The 20,972-nt window shown below is 45.2% G+C and overlaps 1 protein-coding gene across 8 annotated transcripts in view; it reads right to left on the bottom strand.

Annotated features, from left to right (window-relative positions):
• rapgef2b (Rap guanine nucleotide exchange factor 2b) overlaps positions 1 to 20,972 on the bottom strand; it is a 72,153-nt gene that overhangs the window by 7,973 nt on the left and 43,208 nt on the right. For 5 of the 8 annotated variants that reach the window (XM_087799334.1, XM_087799331.1, XM_087799335.1 and 2 more), the window contains exons 7-21: positions 11,006 to 11,137; positions 8,474 to 8,651; positions 6,564 to 6,700; positions 5,770 to 5,928; positions 4,597 to 4,749; positions 4,358 to 4,522; positions 3,708 to 3,815; positions 3,437 to 3,640; positions 3,258 to 3,366; positions 2,901 to 3,177; positions 2,217 to 2,374; positions 1,679 to 1,919; positions 1,204 to 1,587; positions 299 to 510; positions 113 to 236 (exon numbers count right to left, since the gene is read on the bottom strand). In XM_087799334.1, coding sequence (XP_087655460.1) covers positions 113 to 236; positions 299 to 510; positions 1,204 to 1,587; positions 1,679 to 1,919; positions 2,217 to 2,374; positions 2,901 to 3,177; positions 3,258 to 3,366; positions 3,437 to 3,640; positions 3,708 to 3,815; positions 4,358 to 4,522; positions 4,597 to 4,749; positions 5,770 to 5,928; positions 6,564 to 6,700; positions 8,474 to 8,651; positions 11,006 to 11,137 — 2,741 coding nt within the window. Of the gene's footprint in view, positions 1 to 112; positions 237 to 298; positions 511 to 1,203; positions 1,588 to 1,678; positions 1,920 to 2,216; positions 2,375 to 2,900; positions 3,178 to 3,257; positions 3,367 to 3,436; positions 3,641 to 3,707; positions 3,816 to 4,357; positions 4,523 to 4,596; positions 4,750 to 5,769; positions 5,929 to 6,563; positions 6,701 to 8,473; positions 8,652 to 11,005; positions 11,138 to 17,037; positions 17,178 to 20,972 lie in introns of those variants that run through there. The other 3 variants (XM_087799337.1, XM_087799338.1, XM_087799336.1) reach the window with 2 other exon arrangements.

Below are 20,972 nucleotides of genomic sequence, written 5' to 3'. Positions count from 1 at the left end.
CCACGATCACCAGATTCACCACGTGAGAGTCACGACACCGGGCAGATGACACCAGCAGGGAGGGGGTTCGGGGGGTGTGGGGGGACCCGGAGGAACATCGGTCGCCTCTTACCTGGTCCGGAACATGAGCGCCGGGTCCATGTTGACGGACGCCATGCGACCCACGTGGCGGATCTCTTTGGCGATCATCCGCAGCTTCTCGAAGTTCACCAGCCCGTCCACCTTCGAGTCGTTTCCTGCAGACAACGCGGGGGTCAGCGAGCGCCTCGGGAGCGAGGTCATGTGTTTGACACCCTACCCTCGTGCAGGAAGGTCAGGTCCTTCTTGATGACGGGGAAGAGCGGGATGATGGGCGGCTGCAGGTTCTGGTTGTTGAGGACGTTCCGGTACTTGGCCATGTTCCTGGACGGGTCGAAGAGGTCCTGCAGGTCGCTGAAGAGCTTCTCGTACTTGCTGGGCAGTTTCTCCCACGTGCCCCGGAGTCTGGAGACCGGAGCCAGGTTCAGGCCACTGCGGAGAAGGAGGGTGTCAGGGGTCAGAGTCCAGGCGGGTCACAGAACCGCCATCACAGGTGGTCGACTTAAGCCACTTGTTAATGGTTTGATTTAATATTTTAAATGTTTGGTTTTTTTTAATTGAAACGTGTTCTTTATTAAACCGCTGAATATTTATTTCAATTTTTTATTTTATTTCATATTCTATTAAGAAATTAAAATTTTTGTCCAATAAATAAATCATTTTTATATTAAAATGCTGTTTTTTTTTCATTTGAATAATTGCAGTAAAAATATATATATATATATTTTAAGAATTCATTTTATCTCCACATAGAGATGGATGTTTCCAAAAATTCAAAAATAAAATTTCAATATATATATATATATATATATACTTTCAATACGTAGCATTACAGTATTTCCTGGTGGCGCCATTATGTCAACATTGAATTTAAAAGGCTACAAAAAACATTTACTTAAGAATATTTCTTTTTGAATTATTTGAACTAGAAAACCAAAGTAAATTATTCAGTAAAAACAAATTCAACAATTTCAACCTTTTAACAGATAAATTATTAAATTAAAATATAAGATACAAATTATGTAATGCTAAAAATACATTTAAAATGAAAAATAAAAAATTCTATAAAAAGAATGTATAAGTATAAAATGTTAGATTAAATTCTGATAAACTCCCACAACCGACCTGATGATGGCGAACATGGAGTTGAAGTTCTTGCACTCTCTGCAGTGCAGCGCGATCTTGATGAAGTGCTTGACCGTCTTCATCCTCTTCAGCTGGTTGGGCTCCCTCGTCACCTCGCTGGCCACCCAGAAGGTCTCGCTGTTGATGGCCTCCTCGAAGCGCTTCAGGCTGAAGGAGCCCGTCTTGGAGCGCCGCTTGTACAGGTCGTCGATGTACTCGGTGGGCTCGATGGCGCAGAAGAGCTCGAAGGCCCTCATGGACAGCTGCGTGGCCACCTCCACCGTGCTGAGCTGCAGCAGCGAGATCTGGGCCTCGCGCAGCAGGTCCTGGGCGTCCTCGTCCGAGCACAGCGTCTCCGTCTCCATGTTGCTCTTCAGGTAGTACCTGAGGGGGTCAGAGGTCAAAGGTTAAACGGCTGGAAGGATGTCGGGACATCAGAGGTTGAAGAAGGTTAATCAATATTCTCTTTCTCTACCTGCCGCTGAGCTGGATGCGGTCGGCGAGCTTGGACAGCTGGTCCGGGAGCCGGCGCTGCTTGATGACGCCCTCCGGGGTCACGGACACCTCGCAGAGCGAGTACGCCTCGGGGGCGGCGGTCAGGGCGAACTCCCGGATGGCCTGAGCGACGACCTCCTTCGCCGTCGTGTCCTTCCCGATCATGATGTAGCGAGACTGCTGGTCGGCCTTGAAGACCCGCAGGACCTGGTCCGACATGTCTGAGGAGAGGAGAGGAGGTCGTGGTCACTTTTCATCCTGAGACCTTAACAACTCAAAAAACCCCTTTAACCAGCTAGTTAGCATTAGCAGTTAGCTTGTTAGAGCTCAGTTTCATGGATAAATAAATATTTTTAAACTTCAAAAAGTAGATTTCAGAGTCTGAAATGAAGAGATACTTAAACTAAAAGTGACGTCTTAAACGCCTTAAACGCCTGAGACACCTGAGACACCTGAGACACCTGAGACACCTGAGACGCTTCAACGTCTGGGGCGACCGAGGGATTTGAACTACCAACCTGGCTGGTTGTTGAAGTCCAGGATGCGATGGTGCGACTGCAGCAGGTCCGGGTTGGACGACGACAGGTTGCCGCTGACGGGCAGCGCCGGCGGGATCTGTTTGGACTGCTTCATCCCCACGATGCTGTCGTCCTGAGACTGACCCACGCAGACGTCGCTATGGGAACAGAGACGGAGAGCAGTTCAGGTGACGGTCGACAGATGGCGCTGCTGCTTCTTTTTTAAACTTTGATGTAAAGCAAAAATAAAACTCGACTCGTGTGAAAATGAAAAAATATATACACCATAATTCCAAGAGACGAATTAATCACATTATTCTTAATGTTTAATAGATTTTAAGTCCAATAATAATTTAAATTATTAAATGTTGACATGGCCACTTCTAATGTATGAGCCACTTTTGTATTTGTATTTTATTTTGTTAAACCTTATTATTATGATCTTATTATTTCTATTCATTTCATTTTTTCCATTCTATGTTGTAACCCAAAATAATTTTTGTGTTGTTTTTACAAAACAAGTAAAAAATGTTTTTTTTCAGTATATTATTTAATAAAAACGGTCTTTTATATAATAAAATGTGAAATAAATTGCAGAAAGAAAACAATAAAGAAAAGTATTTTAACACGTTTTCTAAATTAAAGAATAACAACAAATACTTGATATAAATAAAGATGGTTTACTTGTAGGGTTTGGGCGGCAGGATGCTGGTGAGCGTCTTGTCAAAGATCTTCTTCAGCTTGTTGCGCCCCCCCACACTGTTGCTCTTGGCCTTCTTGCTGACCTTCTCCAAACCCATCACCTGCTCCACGTCCACCGCCAGGTCTGGGATGGAGTACCGGCTGCCCTTCTTGATGTCCCCGATCTTGGGCAGGTGAGGCGCCCCGTTCTTCCGGTCATGCTCTTCCTCGACGTCCAGCTCATGGTCCTGCTCGGGCCGGATCAGCAGCTCCTTAAACACTGGAGGGGGGGGGGGGGTACAGGTCGTGTGAGTGGAGGTCACATGACGAGGACGATGAGTCGAGTGGGGTCTCACTCACCGAGCAGGTTGGTCTTCACAGTGATGGAGAGGTGCGTGTTGTTCCGCAGGATCTCGTTGGCTTTGATGAGCTGGACGTTCTCGAAGTTCTGACCGTTGACCTCCAGGATCTGCCACCAAGAGACGGACGTTCTTAAACCGTCCACGGGTCGCGGTCAATCGTGCACAGACGAGTCCTACCTGATCTCCACGCTTGAGTCCGGCCTCCGCTGCCTTGCTCGCAGGCTCCACGGCGTCGATGAAGACCCGGAAGCCCTTCTCCTGACCGCCCAGCAGGCTGAAGGCCAGCGGGGCGTCTCTGGACGGTTTGGTCAGCGTCACCAGGCGCGGCTTGGCTTTGGCGGCGCAGGCGATGTTCAGCAGCCGCAGATGACCGCACATTTTCTGAAGACGCACCACGACCAGTCAGTGCGAGGTTCTCACAAACGTATTTAAGCTTCTTGACACTTACCTCTTTCTCCAGGTTGTTCTCGAACTCCTCCAGGAAGCTGGTCATGGCGGGGTCGCCCTCAAAGTCATTGAAATGATTGTTGACCCAGAGTAAGACCACCCGTGTAACCTGCAGGTCAAAGGTCAACATGAGGTCATACGGTTAAGTAGGGGTGTAAAAAAATATGGATGATACACTTAAATATTGAGTAAATAAAATGTTCATGATACTGTATTGATATTTAACATAGTTTTGATTTTCTTTTTAGATTAATTTATAATCACTCACTTATCTTCTTTTTATACTGTATTTTGTTATTTTCTTTGGCATTCAAATCATTTTAATTTTTTACGATACTTGTTTTATGGTTTATATTTGAGCACAAAGTGTAAAAAATACAAATAATTACATTATTTTATTTACAATTCCCAGGCAAATATTCACTGTGTTTGTTTATTTTTGTGTTCCAATTAAACCTCCGGCCACTAGATGGCAGCAGCCATTATGTCCTTCTCAGCTAAAGGAACAATAAAATCCCGTAAGATATGTAGCAAAGACTCAGGACGAGAGGATACAGTAGCAATACTACAAATAAATACATTCTTGATTAAGCAGTATTGCAACATATCGTAACACCCTTAACCTAAGCTAAAAAATCCATCCACACCCACCTTGTCCCTGAGGCTCGGGTCATGAAACCACTCCAGCAGCTTCTTGCCCACCACCATGGGGCTGGACAAGAAGGTCCTGTAGGTGAGCAGGAAGTCCTCGATGTAGGTGGGGTCCACCACCGAGTGCTCCTCCACCAGGTGCATGGTCAGACGCTCCGACGTGCCCTGAGGGGAGACGACCGGTCAGAGGTCATGTGACAAAGCTTTCGGGGCGGCACCACCAGGCGGCGACTCCTCACCTTGATGACGATGTGTCCCTTCCTGGTGCCGGTGCGGTCCAACTCTCGGTGCTCCTTCACCATGACGATCTCGCCCTCCTCCTCCACCTTCTGCATGTTCTTCTCCACCTGGTTGAGGATGCAGCAGTAGTCCTGCTGGGCGATGCACACGAACTGGAAGAGAACAGAACCGTCAACCATCTAAACCGTCACACAGTGGTCCTCGCATCACACAAACACTCCAGAGACAAAGTTTGTATGGAGGTGGAGATTTTAAATCAGGAGGAGAAGGATAAGAAGGGGAGAAACAGTAGGAGGTGGAGGAGGAGAATAAGAGTAGAAGGCCTTGAGAAGGAAAGGAATTGAGGAGGTGGAGGAGGAGGGAAATAATTACAGAGGTGGTGGAAGAGGAGGAAGGAGGGAAGGAGAGGATAAGATAAGGAGAAGATGATGAGGAATTGAGGGAGAAAGATTGAAGAGGAGAAAGAGGGGGGAGGTGAGAAAAAGTAAGAGGTGGAGGATGAGAATAGGAGGAGGATTTGAGAAGGCAAGGAATTGATTAGAGGGAGTAAAAGAAGAAGAGGTGGAACATTAAAGGGGTGGAGGAGGAGAGTAGAAGAGGAGCAGAAGAAAAGGAGAGGAGAAAGTGAGGATGGAAAGAATGTAAGTGGTGGAGGAGGAGAGGAGAAGAAGATGAAGAATTGAGGGGGGAACGATTGAAAAGGAGGAAAATTGAGGAAGGAAAGGATTGAAGATGAGAAATGGGGTGATATAATTCAGTAGGAGAAGGAGAAGGAGGAAAGAAAAAAGTAAATTGTAGAGGAAAACAATTAAAAAGGAGGTGGAGGAGGAGGAGAAGAAGATGGGAATTGAGAAGAGAACCAATTGTAGGGGATGAGAAGAGACAGGTGAGAAAATAATTGAGTAGGGAAATAATTGAAGAGGTGGAAGAGGGGGTGAAAAGAGCAGAAATGAGGAGGTAAGGTAGTAGGAGAGGAGAAAAGGAAGAGAAGGAGAAGTAGAGCAGGAGGAAGTGAGGATGAAAATAACTGAAGAGGTGGAGGAGGAAGAGGAGGAGGAGGTATGGAAGAAGAAGAGAACTAAGGTGGAGGAAAAGAGTAACAGAAGGCATGGAAAGGAACGAGATCCAGATCTGTTTTAACAGTGATCATGTGACCATCACTGTGTTCCCACCTGGCAGTCGTCCACTTTGGTCTTCATCACCCCCTTCATGTACTCCTTCTCCATGGTGGGCGAGACCCCGAAACTGTTCCCCATGCAGAGGATCTCGGTCCGGGCGTCCTGGTACGTCACCTCCACCGAGCCGTTGAGGATCACAGACCACGAGTCCAGCTGCAGAAGAAGAGACTTCAGCTCGGCACAGGATCGAATGACATCAGCGTCACAAAAACCAAGGAGAACTTTACAGAGTTTAAAAAGGCTGCTTTAATCTTTGTCCTTTATGACATCACAAAGGCAAACTGAGAGGAGGGAAATGTTCAGATTATAATCCTTGTGTCGGGTCACAAAGAGGATTGACATCAACTAAAAGAACAAAGAAACATCAAAGTCAAGAACAAAGAAACATCAAAGTCACCGGAGCAGCTTGGACGGAACATCCGACCAAAAATAAAACTCTCTTTGTCTTCGTTGAACTAAACCGTGACTCGGACTCATCACCTGTCGGATCGAGTCTCTAAGAAACACTCTTATCTCGGAACTCCGGGTCATTCCGAGTGAACCGACAGAATTCCTGGAAACTGTCAACGGAACCTCGGAGCTCTCGGAATCGACCTGCGGGTCAGCGCCGTTTCGCCGCCGAGGTGCACGAGAGAGGATCGTCATGGCGACTCCTTTGAGAGAAAGTGAAGTCGCCGCGGGCATCGCTAAGCTTCCGAACATTCACGTTTAATAGAGCAGAATAAACGTGGAGCGGGAGAAGAAAGATTCCCCGGTGAGGCCGGTGACCCCGAACACACTTCTCTCACCTCCTCGCCGTCGTTCAGGACGATGGTGCCGGCTCGCTCCACCACGGCGAACACCATGACGGCGCAGAGCTCTCGCCTCACCGACATGGTCATGTTGGCGAACGCCGGGAGCTGATGCATGAACTCCAGGAGTTGTTCTGTTGGGAGGAGAGGAGGAGCAGGTCGATCAGAAGGAGGTGGATGAACAGATGGAGGAGGGAAAAAAAAAGGAAGAGACAAAAACATCACAAAGTAAAAATGTTCCAACATAAGTAGTCAAACTGGTCCAGAGGAGATGAAAGATTGTGGTCACATGACCAGAGAAGAAGAAGCTACTCGTCCCTAAAAGTGAAAGTGAGGCTCGAGTGTAAAACAAAGGAGATGAAATATTCATGCACAGTAAAGTTTAACGAGTCTCTCCTCCTCTTCATCCCCCTCTTCCACGACCCATTTCACTCATTTACTGAAGTGATGACACGCTGATTTTCTTTTAGCTCCACTACAGATGAACGGAGGAGAAAAGACAAACAGGAGGAGGAGGCCCGCCGGGTTGCATAGAAGAGAGGAGAAGAAGGTACTAAAGTGGAGACAGGAAGAGGAGGATGAGGAGTGATAAAGATGAGCTGGGGAGAGATGAAGAGAAGATAAAAGTAATACAAAGGAGATGAGGAGTGATGAGATGAGGAGTGCTGAAGAGGAGACAAGGAGCGATGAAGGTGAGGTGAGGAGTGATAACATTAAGATAAGGAGTGATAAAGGTGAGGACTGATGAAGAGGAGCTGAGGAGTGATAAGGAGGCAATGAGAAGTGATGGAGATGAGACGAGGAGTGATAAAGAGGATTTGGGGATTGACGAAGAGGAGATGAAGAGTGACAAGGAGGAGTGATGAGGAGGAGATAAGGAGTGATGAAGAGGAGGTAGTGAGCGATGAAAATGAGATGAGGAGTGATGAGGAGGAGATGATGAGTGATGAAGAGGAGATAAGGAGTGATGAAGAGGAGGTAGGGAGTGATGAAGAGGAGATGAAGAGTGATGAAGAGTAGAAAAGGAGTGATGAAGAGTAGAAAAGGAGTGATGAGGAGTAGAAAAGGAGTGATGAGGAGGAGAAAATGAGTGATGAGGAGGAGACGAAGAGTGATGAAGAGGAGAAAAGAAGTGATGAATTGATGAGGAGTGATGAAGAGGAGAAAATGAGTGATGAGGAGGAGATGGGAAGTGATGAAGAGATGCAAGTTAAGAAGAGGAGTGATAAAAAGGAGTTGAAGAATGATGAAGAGAAGATGAGGAGTGATGAAGGTGAGGTAAGAAGTGATAAAGATGGAGATGAGGAGTAAAAACCAAGAGATGGGAAGTGATGAAGAGATGCAAGTTAAGAATATTGCTAAGGAGTGATGAAGAGAAGCTAAAAGGAGGGGAAGAAGAAAAGGAAACTACAAAAGAGAGATGAAGAAAGTGATGAAGAAAAAGATGAAGAGATGTGGTGTGTTAGGAGTGTGAAGATGATGAAGCTGCTGAGTGATCAAAAGTGACAAGATGACGTCAGCGGAGAAAAGAGCAACGATGGATGAAGTGATGGAAAGTAGCTTTGTTGTTGTTATGCTAACTGTTAGCTCTCACTTTAGCTCCTCATGCTACACGTGACTGACAGGTCCCTCTCATGCTATGGACCAATCAGGTCGAAGCGTAAATAAAAGGTTTTAATCCTAAAGTCAAATAAAGTCGTGCTGGGTCGGCACTCAGCGTGAAGCTGCGGAATCACTAAAAGTTTAATGTGTGGAGAGCGTTGAGGGGTGTGTGTGGGGGGGGGGGGGGGCAGTGTGACCTAGAAACAGCCGCTGGCGGAGGGAGGGACGGCGGCGAGGGGGGGGAGACGTGGGGGAGGGGCAGAGATGCTGCTGCGCCCACATGTCCTCGCTATGGGACCACTCACCGATGTCGTCGTCGGTCCGGTCCATCGGGTCCTTCTCCAGACAGTCCCGCACGATGTCCCGGCTCATGAGCGGGTCGGACGCTCGCTCTATGTCCTCCTCGTCGTCGTCCTCCTCCGAGTCCACCGCCGTCTCGGGGAGACCGCTCAGGTCCATGTCGCCCGGCTCGTTCTCCGTCGCCTGCGGGGGGGAGAAACAAGGAGGTCACTTCACCGGGAGACTCACGGGGGTCTTGACGATATGCGGGGGTGCGACCGGAGGGACCACGACTCACCTGGAGACTGAAAAACCCCACAAAAAACACTTCATCAGAACCATCAGAATTAAACCAGGAGAAGCTCAAAGTCGTCGTCAAAAATCAGATTTCATGACTCAACGCTTTCACGACTCAACTGTCCTTGAATGAGTCAGCACTTCTGACGAATCAAACATCGACGACAAACACACTTTTGTTCGTTTCTGCTCTGAGAAGGTTGACCTGAACACACCTGTGGTCACTCCCACAAGACCACTGGACACTTGACCCAACTAAGACAACTTTATCGACAAAGATGCGGCGACAATCCAGAAATAAAACACATTTAAAAACCAACGTAATCTATACAATCGCGGGACCCAGTTCCCTATAATCCTGGTCCGGAACCACAGCCTCAACGGTCTCCGGGTCTAGTCCTTCTCTGAAGCAAAAAAAGCCCGCTCACCTCGCCGCGGCGTCCCGCCTCCAGCTTCCTGCCGGAGGAAAACGGCGTCTTGGCCAGATGACCACAGAGCTCCAGAGCCAGTCGCATCTTTCACCTGCGTCCAGAACCCGACTCGGCGGGTTCAGACCCGCATTTGTCAAGGACACTCCCCAAATCCTCACCGTCATATCTCTCCAACCAGCTCCAGTCTCATCAATGATTCAGGGCGCCGTCTTAGGAGGCGGTGGGGAGGGGGGGGGACGAGTAGGGGGCGGAGCCTCCCACAGATGGTCACTGATCGTACGACTGCTGGTCTTGAAGGTCCAGAACAGAGTCCGACACCCGAGAAAGAGTTCCAGAGAACTTCTCTACATTCACTTTCACAGCAGCTTCCCTGCATCTTCACTTCATCAACAGGACTTCAAGAGTTAAACCAGGAGCTCCGACAGCAGGGAGTCAGACCAGCAAAGAAGAGTGGAGGGTGAACCCATGTGACCTCGCCGTGCTGGCGTGACATCAGACGTCTATAAATGCTCGGTCGACTGGAACCACTTTAATATTTCATCGCCACTATTCCTGGATCGAAGCTGAAGACGTCCTTGATTCACACTAAAAAAAACATGGCTGACCTGGAGGGAGGCGGAGCCATCAGGCACCGCCACCTTAAGATTGTTCTGCAGCGCTTTTAGGTCGTTATTATGGTTAGTAATCCTCGTTTTTAATAATATTTCAGATGAAAAGACAAAAGTAAGAAAAGCAATTGTAGGAGAAGATACATAATTGATTAAATATATAAATTTCCCAATAGAAAAAAAGTCCACAACCAAATAAAACAAATAAAATGACGACACACTCTCAAAAAGTTAAGGCTTTTAAAGTCTCAAATCTACTGAAAAACATGGAAAAAAAACTATTATAAAAATATTACTTGACATTTTTAAAACAACTTTATCGATATAGATCCGGTGAGAATCCAGGAAGACTTTTCCACCATTAAATAAAACAAATTTGAAAAATAAAATAATCTATTTGACTGTTAAACAATATCATGACGTAATTCAAAAATGGGAATAATCTTTATCATTTAAGAATTAAATAGCAAACTTTAAAGCTGAATCAAATGTTGTTTTTTAACATTCAACATCCACATTCATTAAATAGTGGATGGTAGTAAATAAAAAAAAAAAATTAAATAACATGTTTCTGTGAATAAGAAAATCAATTTAAATCAATAAAATGTAATTAAAAAACATATATAAAATATATGATCTACTACTTCGTATTATTCGTTTTAAAAATATAAATATTCAAAAAGATAATTATTATTTTCATATAATTTTCATTTGGAAGAAAATTCAATCGTCCGTTGGACTCGTGGTCAATTCCTGTAATGGATCTTTAGTTAAACATTTTCATACAAAATTAAAACATGATGTAGATTCATATCTGGTCATGTGACTGCAGGTTAAAGCAGGAAACAACAAACAAACACAATCACAGAGGTAAAAGGAAGCAGGAACAGAATAAAGAAGAGAAGTTGAACCTGGGAAGGAGAATTACTTGCTTTTCACACACACAAGCTCGCACACACTCGTGTGCACACACACACACACAAACACACACAGGGGATGACGGGTGAAGATGTATCACGATATTAAGAGGATCACTGAAGCGAGAGTGAGTTCGGTTCAGTCCAGTTCTGCTGGTTCCGCTCACTCCGTTTGAGGCTGACGTGGGAGGAACTCGGAGCGTTTACTTTTCTCCCTCTAATCACATGAGCGTCGTCTTCATCGGTCACATGACACCCGGGTCTCGCCCGACCGCGGCCACATCATCACGAGGGTGAGAACGTACCTGGTAAATGTCTGACAGGCTGCTGCTTCCAGAGTCGCTGGTGATGCTACATCCCGAGTGGCTGGACGAGACGTGGGTCACCTGTGGGTGCAGCCCGTCGGCCAGGTGAATTCTGCTGAAGTCTGCGGGGAGCTGCGCACACACACACGACACACACCTGGTCAGTATCAGCCGACACACACACACGCACGCACCTGAGGTCGCTCACACACGGCAGGTCTATAGACACACATGCCGGACTACTGGACACGACTAACATTTACTACGACAACTTTATCGATACAGATTCATGACAAAAAATGAGAAATGGAAAAAATGTATTAAAAAAAAGCAACTTTAATGTCCGTAATGGAATAAATATATTACTGAGCAAAATATAATTTAAAATAATCAGAATTAAGATAATTAAATTACATTTTATTTCATTAAATAGTATATGATTAGATAAAGTGTACATTGAACATAATTATTGAAACACAATTATCTTTGAATCCATTTAGACATGAAAATATAACCGTTTATGTCAAACATAGTCGTTTTTTTTTACAGAAATGTAACGAAAATGCTTTTTAAAGTGTGTTAACGGCGGCAGTGACGAGCTGAAGGATCTTTAGCAAATTTCTTCGAGAGCAGCTACTCTGGGAAACTCCCTCATCAAAATTCTGGACTCATAAACTAACATGAGTAAAGTCTGATCATATATTCTGAATAATAACCGGGGAAACTAGAAACCCAGATGTGTGTGTGCGTGTGTGTGTGTGTGTGTGTGTGTGTGTGTGTGTGTCAGATCCTCTCAAGGATCCCCTCGGGAACTAATAACCTACAACTTGTGTGTTTAAATAATCTCTCAGAAACTGGGGCAGCAGCAGAAACACCCTCACAGCTTCATTTTTGGGGTCACACGCGTTTGTACGCAAACTTGAGAGAGAGAGAGAGAGAGAGAGAGAGAACGTGGGCTTCGCCCGCCGTTGCCATGACAACAGCTGCCGACGTTTCCACAGCAGTAAAAAATCCTAAAATCAGTGGTGAGTGGAGACGTCTTCGGAGTCGGTCGTGAGTTGAATAAATAAAGGTGAGCATGAGTCAGTGAGGAAGACGAGGGCGGTGAAGAAGAGAGCGAGGGCAGGGTGGAGACTAATGTCGGAGGACTACTACAGGACAGTCGCGGTCACTACACCTGTCTAAGGTTATATTATCAGCTATAGTTAAAACATAATAAGCTCAGGACGAATATAAATAAGAAAAAAATAACAAAAAGAAGAATCTGGTTCACGGGGTCGAGATTTCATATTTCATGAGACAATGTTTTATTTATTATTATTATGATACGCGGCGGGAGGGAGGGGGCGCCGGAGGGACGCACATCTGGAGCCTCAATATTTCATACGCCGGAGGAAGAATCAAAACAAATGAACGCAAAGATTGACGAGACAGACGAGAACAAAAAGGCAGAACTAGTTTTGGTGATGTTGGATCGACCAGGAGTGACGACGATGCACGTTTTATCTGTCGATTAAAAAGTCTTTGAGAGACTTTAGAATAAAGTATTTAAGTTATGATAAAATTCACCAGAAATCAGAAGAGAAGAAGATTTCAGAATATAAATATACAACAAAGTAGAATAGATAAGTTGACTGTTGCTTATCATTGAATGTATTTGTTTGCTATTCAATGAAATAAAGCTCAGAAGAAAAGAAGAACGCGTGTCTCCAGCAGCAGCAGATAATCGACTCTGTGACGATGAGGTAACTAATAATTGTCGGAGGATAATTAGATCAGCAACAATCTTAATTACAGATTGATCTGACGTTCCAGAGGGAAACTCTCTCCAGGCTGTGATGACATCATCACTCCGGAGTAGACTCACTTGTGTGGATGGTGACAGCAGGTTGTCATGGAGACAACAGGTGATCACGGTGACAGCAGGTAGCTAAAGGAACAGCAGGCTGTCATAGTGACAACTGGTTGTCATGGTGATAGCAGGTAGCAAAGGCGTCACCATATTGACGGAAGAGTTGTCACGGTAACAATTGGTTGTCATTGTAATGCTTTATTGTCACGGTAACATCAGGATGTCATTGTGATAGCAGGTTGTGCTAAAACAGTTAGGTTGTCATCGTATCAGCAGGTAGTCATTGTAGTATGAGGGTTGTCTTGATGACAACATCTAGTCATTGAAATAGTAGATTCACATGGTGACAGAAAGTTGTCATGGCAACAGTAAGTTGACAAGGTGCCCATACAACTTAATAGTGACAGCCTAGGCATAGTAACATAGAAGGTAGTTTGTCTTGGTAGGAGCAGGTTGCCATTGTAGTAGTATGTAGTCACGGTGACAGCAGGTAGGCAAGGTGACACCATAGTGACAGTGGGTTGCCATGGTGAAAACAGGTTGTTATAGCCACACTTTGATTTCATGGTGACAGCAGATCCTAAGTAAGTTAGCTTTGTTTGTACAGTCATGGCGATAGATGGTTGTACTAGAAACACTAGGTTGTCATAGTGACAGCAGGTAGTCACGGTGAAAACAAGTAGTCATTGTGATAGTAGGTTGCCATGGTGACAGCAGGTTGTCACGCCAACCTATATGCCTTGATATGACAGCAGGTTGTCATAGTAGCAGTAGGTTGTCATGGTGACAACAGGTTGTCACGCCAACCTATATGCCATGATATGATAGCAGGTTGTCATGGCAACAGTAGCTGGCCATGGTGACGGTACTACATCATGGTAACCACAGGTAGTCATGGTGACAGCAGGTTATCATGGCAACAGTAGGTTTCAATGGTGACATTTTGTTGTCATAGTGACAGCAGGTTCTCATGGCAACAGTAGATTTCAATGGTGACATTTTGTTGTCATAGTGACAGCAGGTTGTCATGGCAACTGTAGGTTTCAATGGTGACATTTTGTTGTCATAGTGACAGCAGGTAGCCATTGAAGTAGTAGGTTTTCATGGTGACAGCAGATCGTCACGGTGATAGCAAGTCGTCATGACTCATACTGTGACTCTAAGTCTACCGAGAACAGATCAAACCTCAATCACGCCCAAAACCACCAACAAGAGGACTCTTAAAACAAGCTAAGCCGACACACACGGTGGCTCCTCCCACAGAGAGGGTGAGATAAAGGGATGCTGGGGGGGAGGGTGGGAGGATAATAAACACTTAATCCGTCCCTCCCCTCATGTAGGTCAGTAATGTTGGTCAGCGACCTGTCGGGGTCACATCAGCTCCGTGACTCTAATGGACTCATCGATCTGCTGTGTTTGTAGCATTAGCTCGCCCGGTGCCGGAGGTGGTACCTGCTGCCGGACTCGGAGCCGGACCAAGCTTCGCCCCGGAGAGCCGGAGCCACGCGAGCAGATGTGCCGCTCCTTAAATTACACTGCAGACCTAATGACCTAGATTAGAAGCGCCGCGAGCGCCTGCTGGTGCTTCGTCTCCTCATGTGGAATTCTGCTGCTGGAGGGACGCAGAGGAAGAGAGTGTGGAGGCATGTGAGGGGTTCGCTTTCACTCCTCTCGCGATGCGGCATCTAATGAAGCGTCACGTGACCGGGCGAGTGGCGGCGGGCGAAGTGTGCCCGAAGGCGACGGGCGCCGGGCCGCGGCGAGGGCAAGAGATCCGATTTGTAGATTTAAAATCTGTCGGCGGGGCGTCTGATTAAATAAGCCCGGCAAAGATCATCCCTCCACAGATGACATCAGATGATGAGTTCTGACCGTCAAAGACCTTCGACGTAACACCTCAAATAAAAGTGAAATCACTCTCAACCCTTTAACTTATATTAGCTGACCTATGACCTTTATTGTTTTCATTCCAACAAGTCATTCAAATCACACTTGTGTGCATCTGTCTGTTCAACGTTCTTTCCTAGTTTTACATATTTACAAACACGTCGACGGAAACGACAACACAATTATAATCATAGTTATTTTATGGTTTATATTTCCATAAAGTGTGTTTAAAATAAACTAATTTGATTTCTTTATTGACGATTAACATACAAATATTAAGAGCATTGCAATTAAACATCCGGCCTCTAGATTATCACCATAGTCATTAGATCCCCCCACAGCTAAATGAACAATGAAATCCCCATTGATCCTGGCGACAACTGAGGACGAGAGGATACAGTCGACTCCAGCAGCTTTTAAAGCTGATGTTTGGACATATTTTGGTTTAAAAACAAGGGAATTTAGTTACGACTTCGTCAAGAGTCGTGCGATCTGTAAATTCTTCAACAAGAGAGTCAAGTACTCGACAATACTACAAATATATCCTTGTTACTACAGTATCACAATATAATCACCCATTTCATTTTTAAGTTAAATGAGTTAACGTCTGAGTTAGTTTGAGCTTCAACCACGTGATCTGGATTTAAACATTTCCTCTCACAGCTTCTTAATTTAATGACCAAGAGATTAATAATTAAACGCCTCGTAAGGATCAGATTTCATTCAAATATTGACCGTGACGTCTAATCTTGAAAAGGTTAAACTGCAAAGATCCATGATAAAAAAAAAATCAAGCGGTTAACAACATTGAGCGTCGACAACGTTTCGTCTCCAAAAGCGAGAGTCGCGGCGACGGAGGAAGGGAAAGAGATGGTGACGCCCGGCGGTTGCCATGGAGACGCTGTTACTGTAATAAGGACGGCTGTTTGCTTTCCCTCATGAAGACTTTTTCCAGCTGGGACGACGAATATTTGCACACGACGCCATTACTATGCTAACGAGAGAGCGAGGGCGAAGATGAGGAGATAAAGTGAGAGCAAACAGAATCATTGCTGAACAAACCAAACTCAATTACACCACCTTAATCCCAGGAGCTGGGGGGGTTGAGGGGGGCCAGAAGATCGACCACAGCGACGACTTCACGACACAAGCGTGGAAGACGGCGTTCACCGCTTCGTTGGCAAAAGCTACAGAAGTGACCGGCAGATGGACACTTCAGCTACATTAGCGGCTCCACTAACTTTAGCTAAAGACTATGAACTAAAACTCTTTCAAACTATGAGCAACAATTGTTGGATCTATTGACATTAGAGAAGAAGTGATCGTCTTACGTGTCACACACATCTATATATTTAAGGGCAAGAGAATAAAGAACATCAAAGTTTCAAAGCGAACATGTGACCTGATCGAAGGCGAAGATAAAAGTCAAAGATACATTTTTTTTAAAAAAGGATGTTGCATCACTTGCTTCATGACTTGTTAATAAGTAATTTGTATTTTTATAGCGCTTTACAATACTGGAACTCCTGTTGTGTTATCAGTTTTATCTTGACCTTTAAAATATATACTTTATTGAATATTGTTTTGATTGTTTAAGCGCTTTGTGACCCTGGTCTGGAAAAGCGCTATATAAATAAAAATTACTTACTTACTTACAATAAAATATATACTTTAAAGGTCAATATAATAATGAGAACAACACAGGAGTTCCAGAAAATCAAGGAAAAGCCTGAACAAATAACGTCTTTTTATGTTTATCCTGACACACGTGTGACACACACACACACACACACACGCACGCTCACAGACACACACAGCTGTATCAAAGGCAGATGTATTTTAAGGTTCTGGGTGTGTCACTTCTGCATCTATTAATCGAGACTTGTATTAAAATATTTTTAAAATGTTGACCGATCACGTGGGTGGATTCTTTTACTATCGAAGATCCTAGCCGTGCTTTAATGTGTGCGCGCGTGCACGCGTGTGTCGAGGGGTTCAAAGCGCAGACGTGTTCAGCACCGCGGACAGCGTCACTACCGAACATCTGGACGTTATTTATGGACGACACCGCGGATCCGTGTTGCGTTCACTGTCCGCTTAACGAGCTCGTTAAAACTGACCGTGATGGCGTCTGATCGATTGGGTGTCGTTGGGTGTGGGAGGGGGGGTGAGGGTGGGGGGGGTTCGATTCCTGACGTTGACAGAAGACGCGCACATGGCGGCAGTTTAACACACTGACACACATCTGGACCGACGCGCAAAAAAAAAAACCGGTTCGGACGTGGATACTCACCGGGGGTTTATCCTGCTGGTTCTGGACTCCATTGCTGTCTGACGCGGACGCTAACGGCTTCATGATGACGGAGGGTCCGCCGGGTTAGCATCCCGGATCTACGCGGCAGAAAAGACCCCCATCCTCGACCCCGGCCCCTCTCTCTCTCCTCCCCTCCCGGCTTCTCAGAGACCCCCCCCCCAAAAAAAAAATCCGCGAGAGAGAGAGAAAAAAAAAACAAGAGCTTCACGAGCAGACACGATCCCGGCTGCCGGGTTCGGTTCCCCCCACCGAGCCGCCCTCGGACATGTCGGGAGTCAGGAGAGTAAAAATGGCTGACGACGTCTCCGCCGGAGTGAAAACGCCTTCATGCACCATTAGACGCGGATCCGCGACGGCGACCGAGGTTTGTTTGGAGCGGAGGATGAGAGGATGTGTGTCAGGAGGGAGGAGAGGGAGGAGGGGGAGGAGGGGGAGGAGGCTGATGCTGATGCTGCGGGTGAGGAGGAGGGGGGGGAGTGACGAGCCTTATCGCCCCCCAGCAGAGACGAGGACGGGCGAGATCGGGAGTCGTATTTTGCTTTTGATGACGTCACGGTCCGGTTCGGTTTCGATTCGAGACGGAAAGAGCCGATGATTTTGTTCATGGATGTCGATACTAAATACATGTTAGACTGATGTGAAACTTCCAATTTCCCCATTTCAAAAATATAAATATACAATATAAACCTAACTCTGCTTATTATTAATACATGTCATCGTCACTTAACTTTTTTTTAATCGTTTTTCTTTGCTTTAAGTGAAGTGAAAATGAATAGAAAATTTGTGATAAAAAAACATTTCTCTTAATGTTTTCAGCAATTAAGCAGAACTGTCACTTCTATTATTCGTTTGTATCAATTATATTAAATGATGATTAAAAAGTTATTATTTTTATGTACTGCTTTTGACCTTTTTCCTCATTAAAATGTTGTTTACTTTCGCTTTAATTTAATTTATTCATCTATTAATTCCTTCTTTCGGTTCTCTAGCCTCCAGGTGTCAAACACAAATCAGAATCACTTCAACATCACAGTCGTGTGGATGCAGTCGTCGATTCTACAATCACACACTTGGACAACCTTCAGATTGACGACAAGATATTTCAAGACCACCAACATCTAAGTTTTCGTGAATTAGGTCAAAATCGTCGAGCTGTCAATCACAGCTGATCAAGGTTGAGGTTACGGTCAGAGCAGGCTGGAGGCGGTCGCCATGACGACGGGGGGAGACAGAAGCGTTTCTTCTTCTTCTTCAGCGATGAGGTAGAAGACAGGTTCATCAAAGAGGGAGATAATAGACCATGATGTCACTCTATCACTCAGCTGGTGACCATGGCAACGACACATTCCCCCCCCACACCCTCCCTCCTCTCTTTACACACAGCAAGCTCCAGGGGGTTCAGTTGCCGTGGCAACCCAGACAGCGAGACACGGCGGAGCGGAGGGGGGGGGCGCTTAAAATAAGCAGAGAGAAGCACTTCACCTTCGCTCAGCTGGAGTGTGTGCGTGATATTAACATGACAGCATGTGAAGCGACGGAGCAGCCGCACATGAAAAACAAAGAGGTTGAAAGAGCGAGCGAGACAATGAAGCCGCGGACGACGTCTGCTGCTCGATCCACGTCTGCACTCACGCCTGTGTCGACTACAAACACTCGCATGTGATGTTCTGATCCACATTGTGTGAAGATAACACACCAGAGCTGAAAATAATAATAATGTTTTTAAAACAGTTTTATAAAGAAGCATTTGTAAGTTAATTTTTGAAAGAAAATTCGCAATTTATAAATGAAAAGATAAATGTATACGCGTTTTAATTCAAGAAAATTATCAACGTCATCTTATTTAATTCGGCACGAATGCTCCTTCTCAGGTGCAAAACAAATAGACTCAAGGACTCATTCATTCCTCGGGCTATTAAATTGTACAATTCTGAGTTCGGGGGCAGGAGTGGAGTGAAAGTATCTGGATGTTCTGTTCTATGTTAGTCTTTGTATTCTTTGTCTTTGTTATTTTTCTTTGATCTATGTTCTTTATCTTTAGACTTAGATTGTATCATCTTGTTCTTTCTCTTTGTTCTTGTTCTTATTTTATTTTGATTAATGTGTTATGAAAAATTGCTGTATTTCTGTCTATTGGAAAAAAACAATTTGACTTTTTATAAACCAACCGATGATAGAAATATAGTAAAATAATAAAAATAAAATAAGTAAGTCATTTATATTTATAGAGCGCTTTTAAAACCAGGGTCGAACAACACAGCCTGATCATAATCAAAAAACATATTTATAAAAAAAATGATTCATGACGATTAATGAGTCATTTTAAATTTAAATAAATGGAACGATTACGAGTGTTTTAAAAGCTAACGTGTAAACTTATATTCAAATGTCATCTTAACAAAGCATCAGTGGAGCAGCTCCAGTAGAACCAGCGGGGGAGGTGAGTGGGAGGTGTGTGTGTGAGAGGGGGGGGGTTCAGGGTGAGGCATGACATCATCGCTCGTACCCTCCAACCCATGATGTAATGCAACACAACAATAACAAAAGCTCAGGTGCGTCTGCAGCGCCATCATTACTGAGTCAAGAACGTCCCTGGAGAGTGTGTGTGTGTGTGTGTGTGTGTGGAGGGGAGTGGGGGGGGGTCATCACTAGCATCATTGCATCACCACAGCGACTGGCTCCTGTCTGGGGAACACCACCCCCCCCCACCGGGGGTTAATGCTCTCCAAGAGAAACGAGCCAATTAATCACTTTCCACCAACCATGAGGGGGGGCTGTAGAGTAATGCTAACGGATCAAACTCAATTGTAGCGACGCTAATGCACTCTCTCTGTGTGTGTGTGTGTGTATGTGTGTATGTGTGTATGTGTGTGTGTGTGTGTGTGTGTGTGTGTACGCCGTTAACCCAATGATGATACAGCTGAGGTCATGTGACGTGTTCACCTCCATGAAAAACCTTATCTTTCCCTTGCTATCACACAAACAATCTCCATCAAACATTGGTGGAATTGTGGGACATCAGGAGGATTTGTGGGACATCAGGAGGGTCCAGAAGGGTCCGGCCCAGAGAAGCCTAATCGTAGTTTCGTCACGTTTAATCCCGTGTTTGGTTCTAATGAACACGTATATAAAGAATAAAAGAAAAGCGGATTCATCGGCAACAATGCGCTCACACGACTCATTATTGGGAGTAAAAATGTCATCGGACGAGGAGTTCGAGGAAACATGCGGCGGCTGAATGTCACCGGCGACATGAAAGAGCGTCAAAAATGTCAAACGGAGCAGCGACGCGTGGTGTCAGAGTGAGGATGGAGCTGCAGAATTCATCATACAGTCGTGGAAGCGCTGCAGGTTTGTCACAAAGGATCTAAAAATAGCAGCTCAGGTTTGCTGCAGACGAGTGTGGCAGCGCCCGTTGCTCCGCCGGCGCTCGTTGTCCCCCCACGACCCCGCGGACGGGGTGGTCCGGTCCGGGGTCGGGCCGACACTGAGGTGTCACCACAATATTTGGATCCGAGTCAGCTGGAGATTCACTCTTCTCTTCCCTTGTTCCCTTGCTCTTTCACTCTTTCAGACACTGACTCTTTTACTCCTCCTCACTGTTCTTACTGTACCTTACTGTGCCTTTTTTTAACTTTACCTCACTCTCATCTCACCATTTTATAATTTACATCACTATTTGACTCTACCTCACCATTTTTCTTTACACTACTATTCAACTCTACCTCACTATTTATACTCTACCTCACTATTTATACTCTACCTCACCATTTATACTCTACCTCACTATTTATACTCTACCTCACTATTCTTACTCTACATCACTATTCTTACTCTACATCACTATTCTTACTCTACATCACTATTACTATTCATCACTATTTTTTACTCTCTCACTATTTATACTCTACCTC

Source organism: Callionymus lyra, chromosome 9 (genome assembly GCF_982586985.1).
Source record: "Callionymus lyra chromosome 9, fCalLyr1.hap1.1, whole genome shotgun sequence".
Classification (NCBI taxonomy): domain Eukaryota; kingdom Metazoa; phylum Chordata; class Actinopteri; order Syngnathiformes; family Callionymidae; genus Callionymus; species Callionymus lyra.
This window is presented reverse-complemented; position numbering and strand designations above follow the sequence as displayed.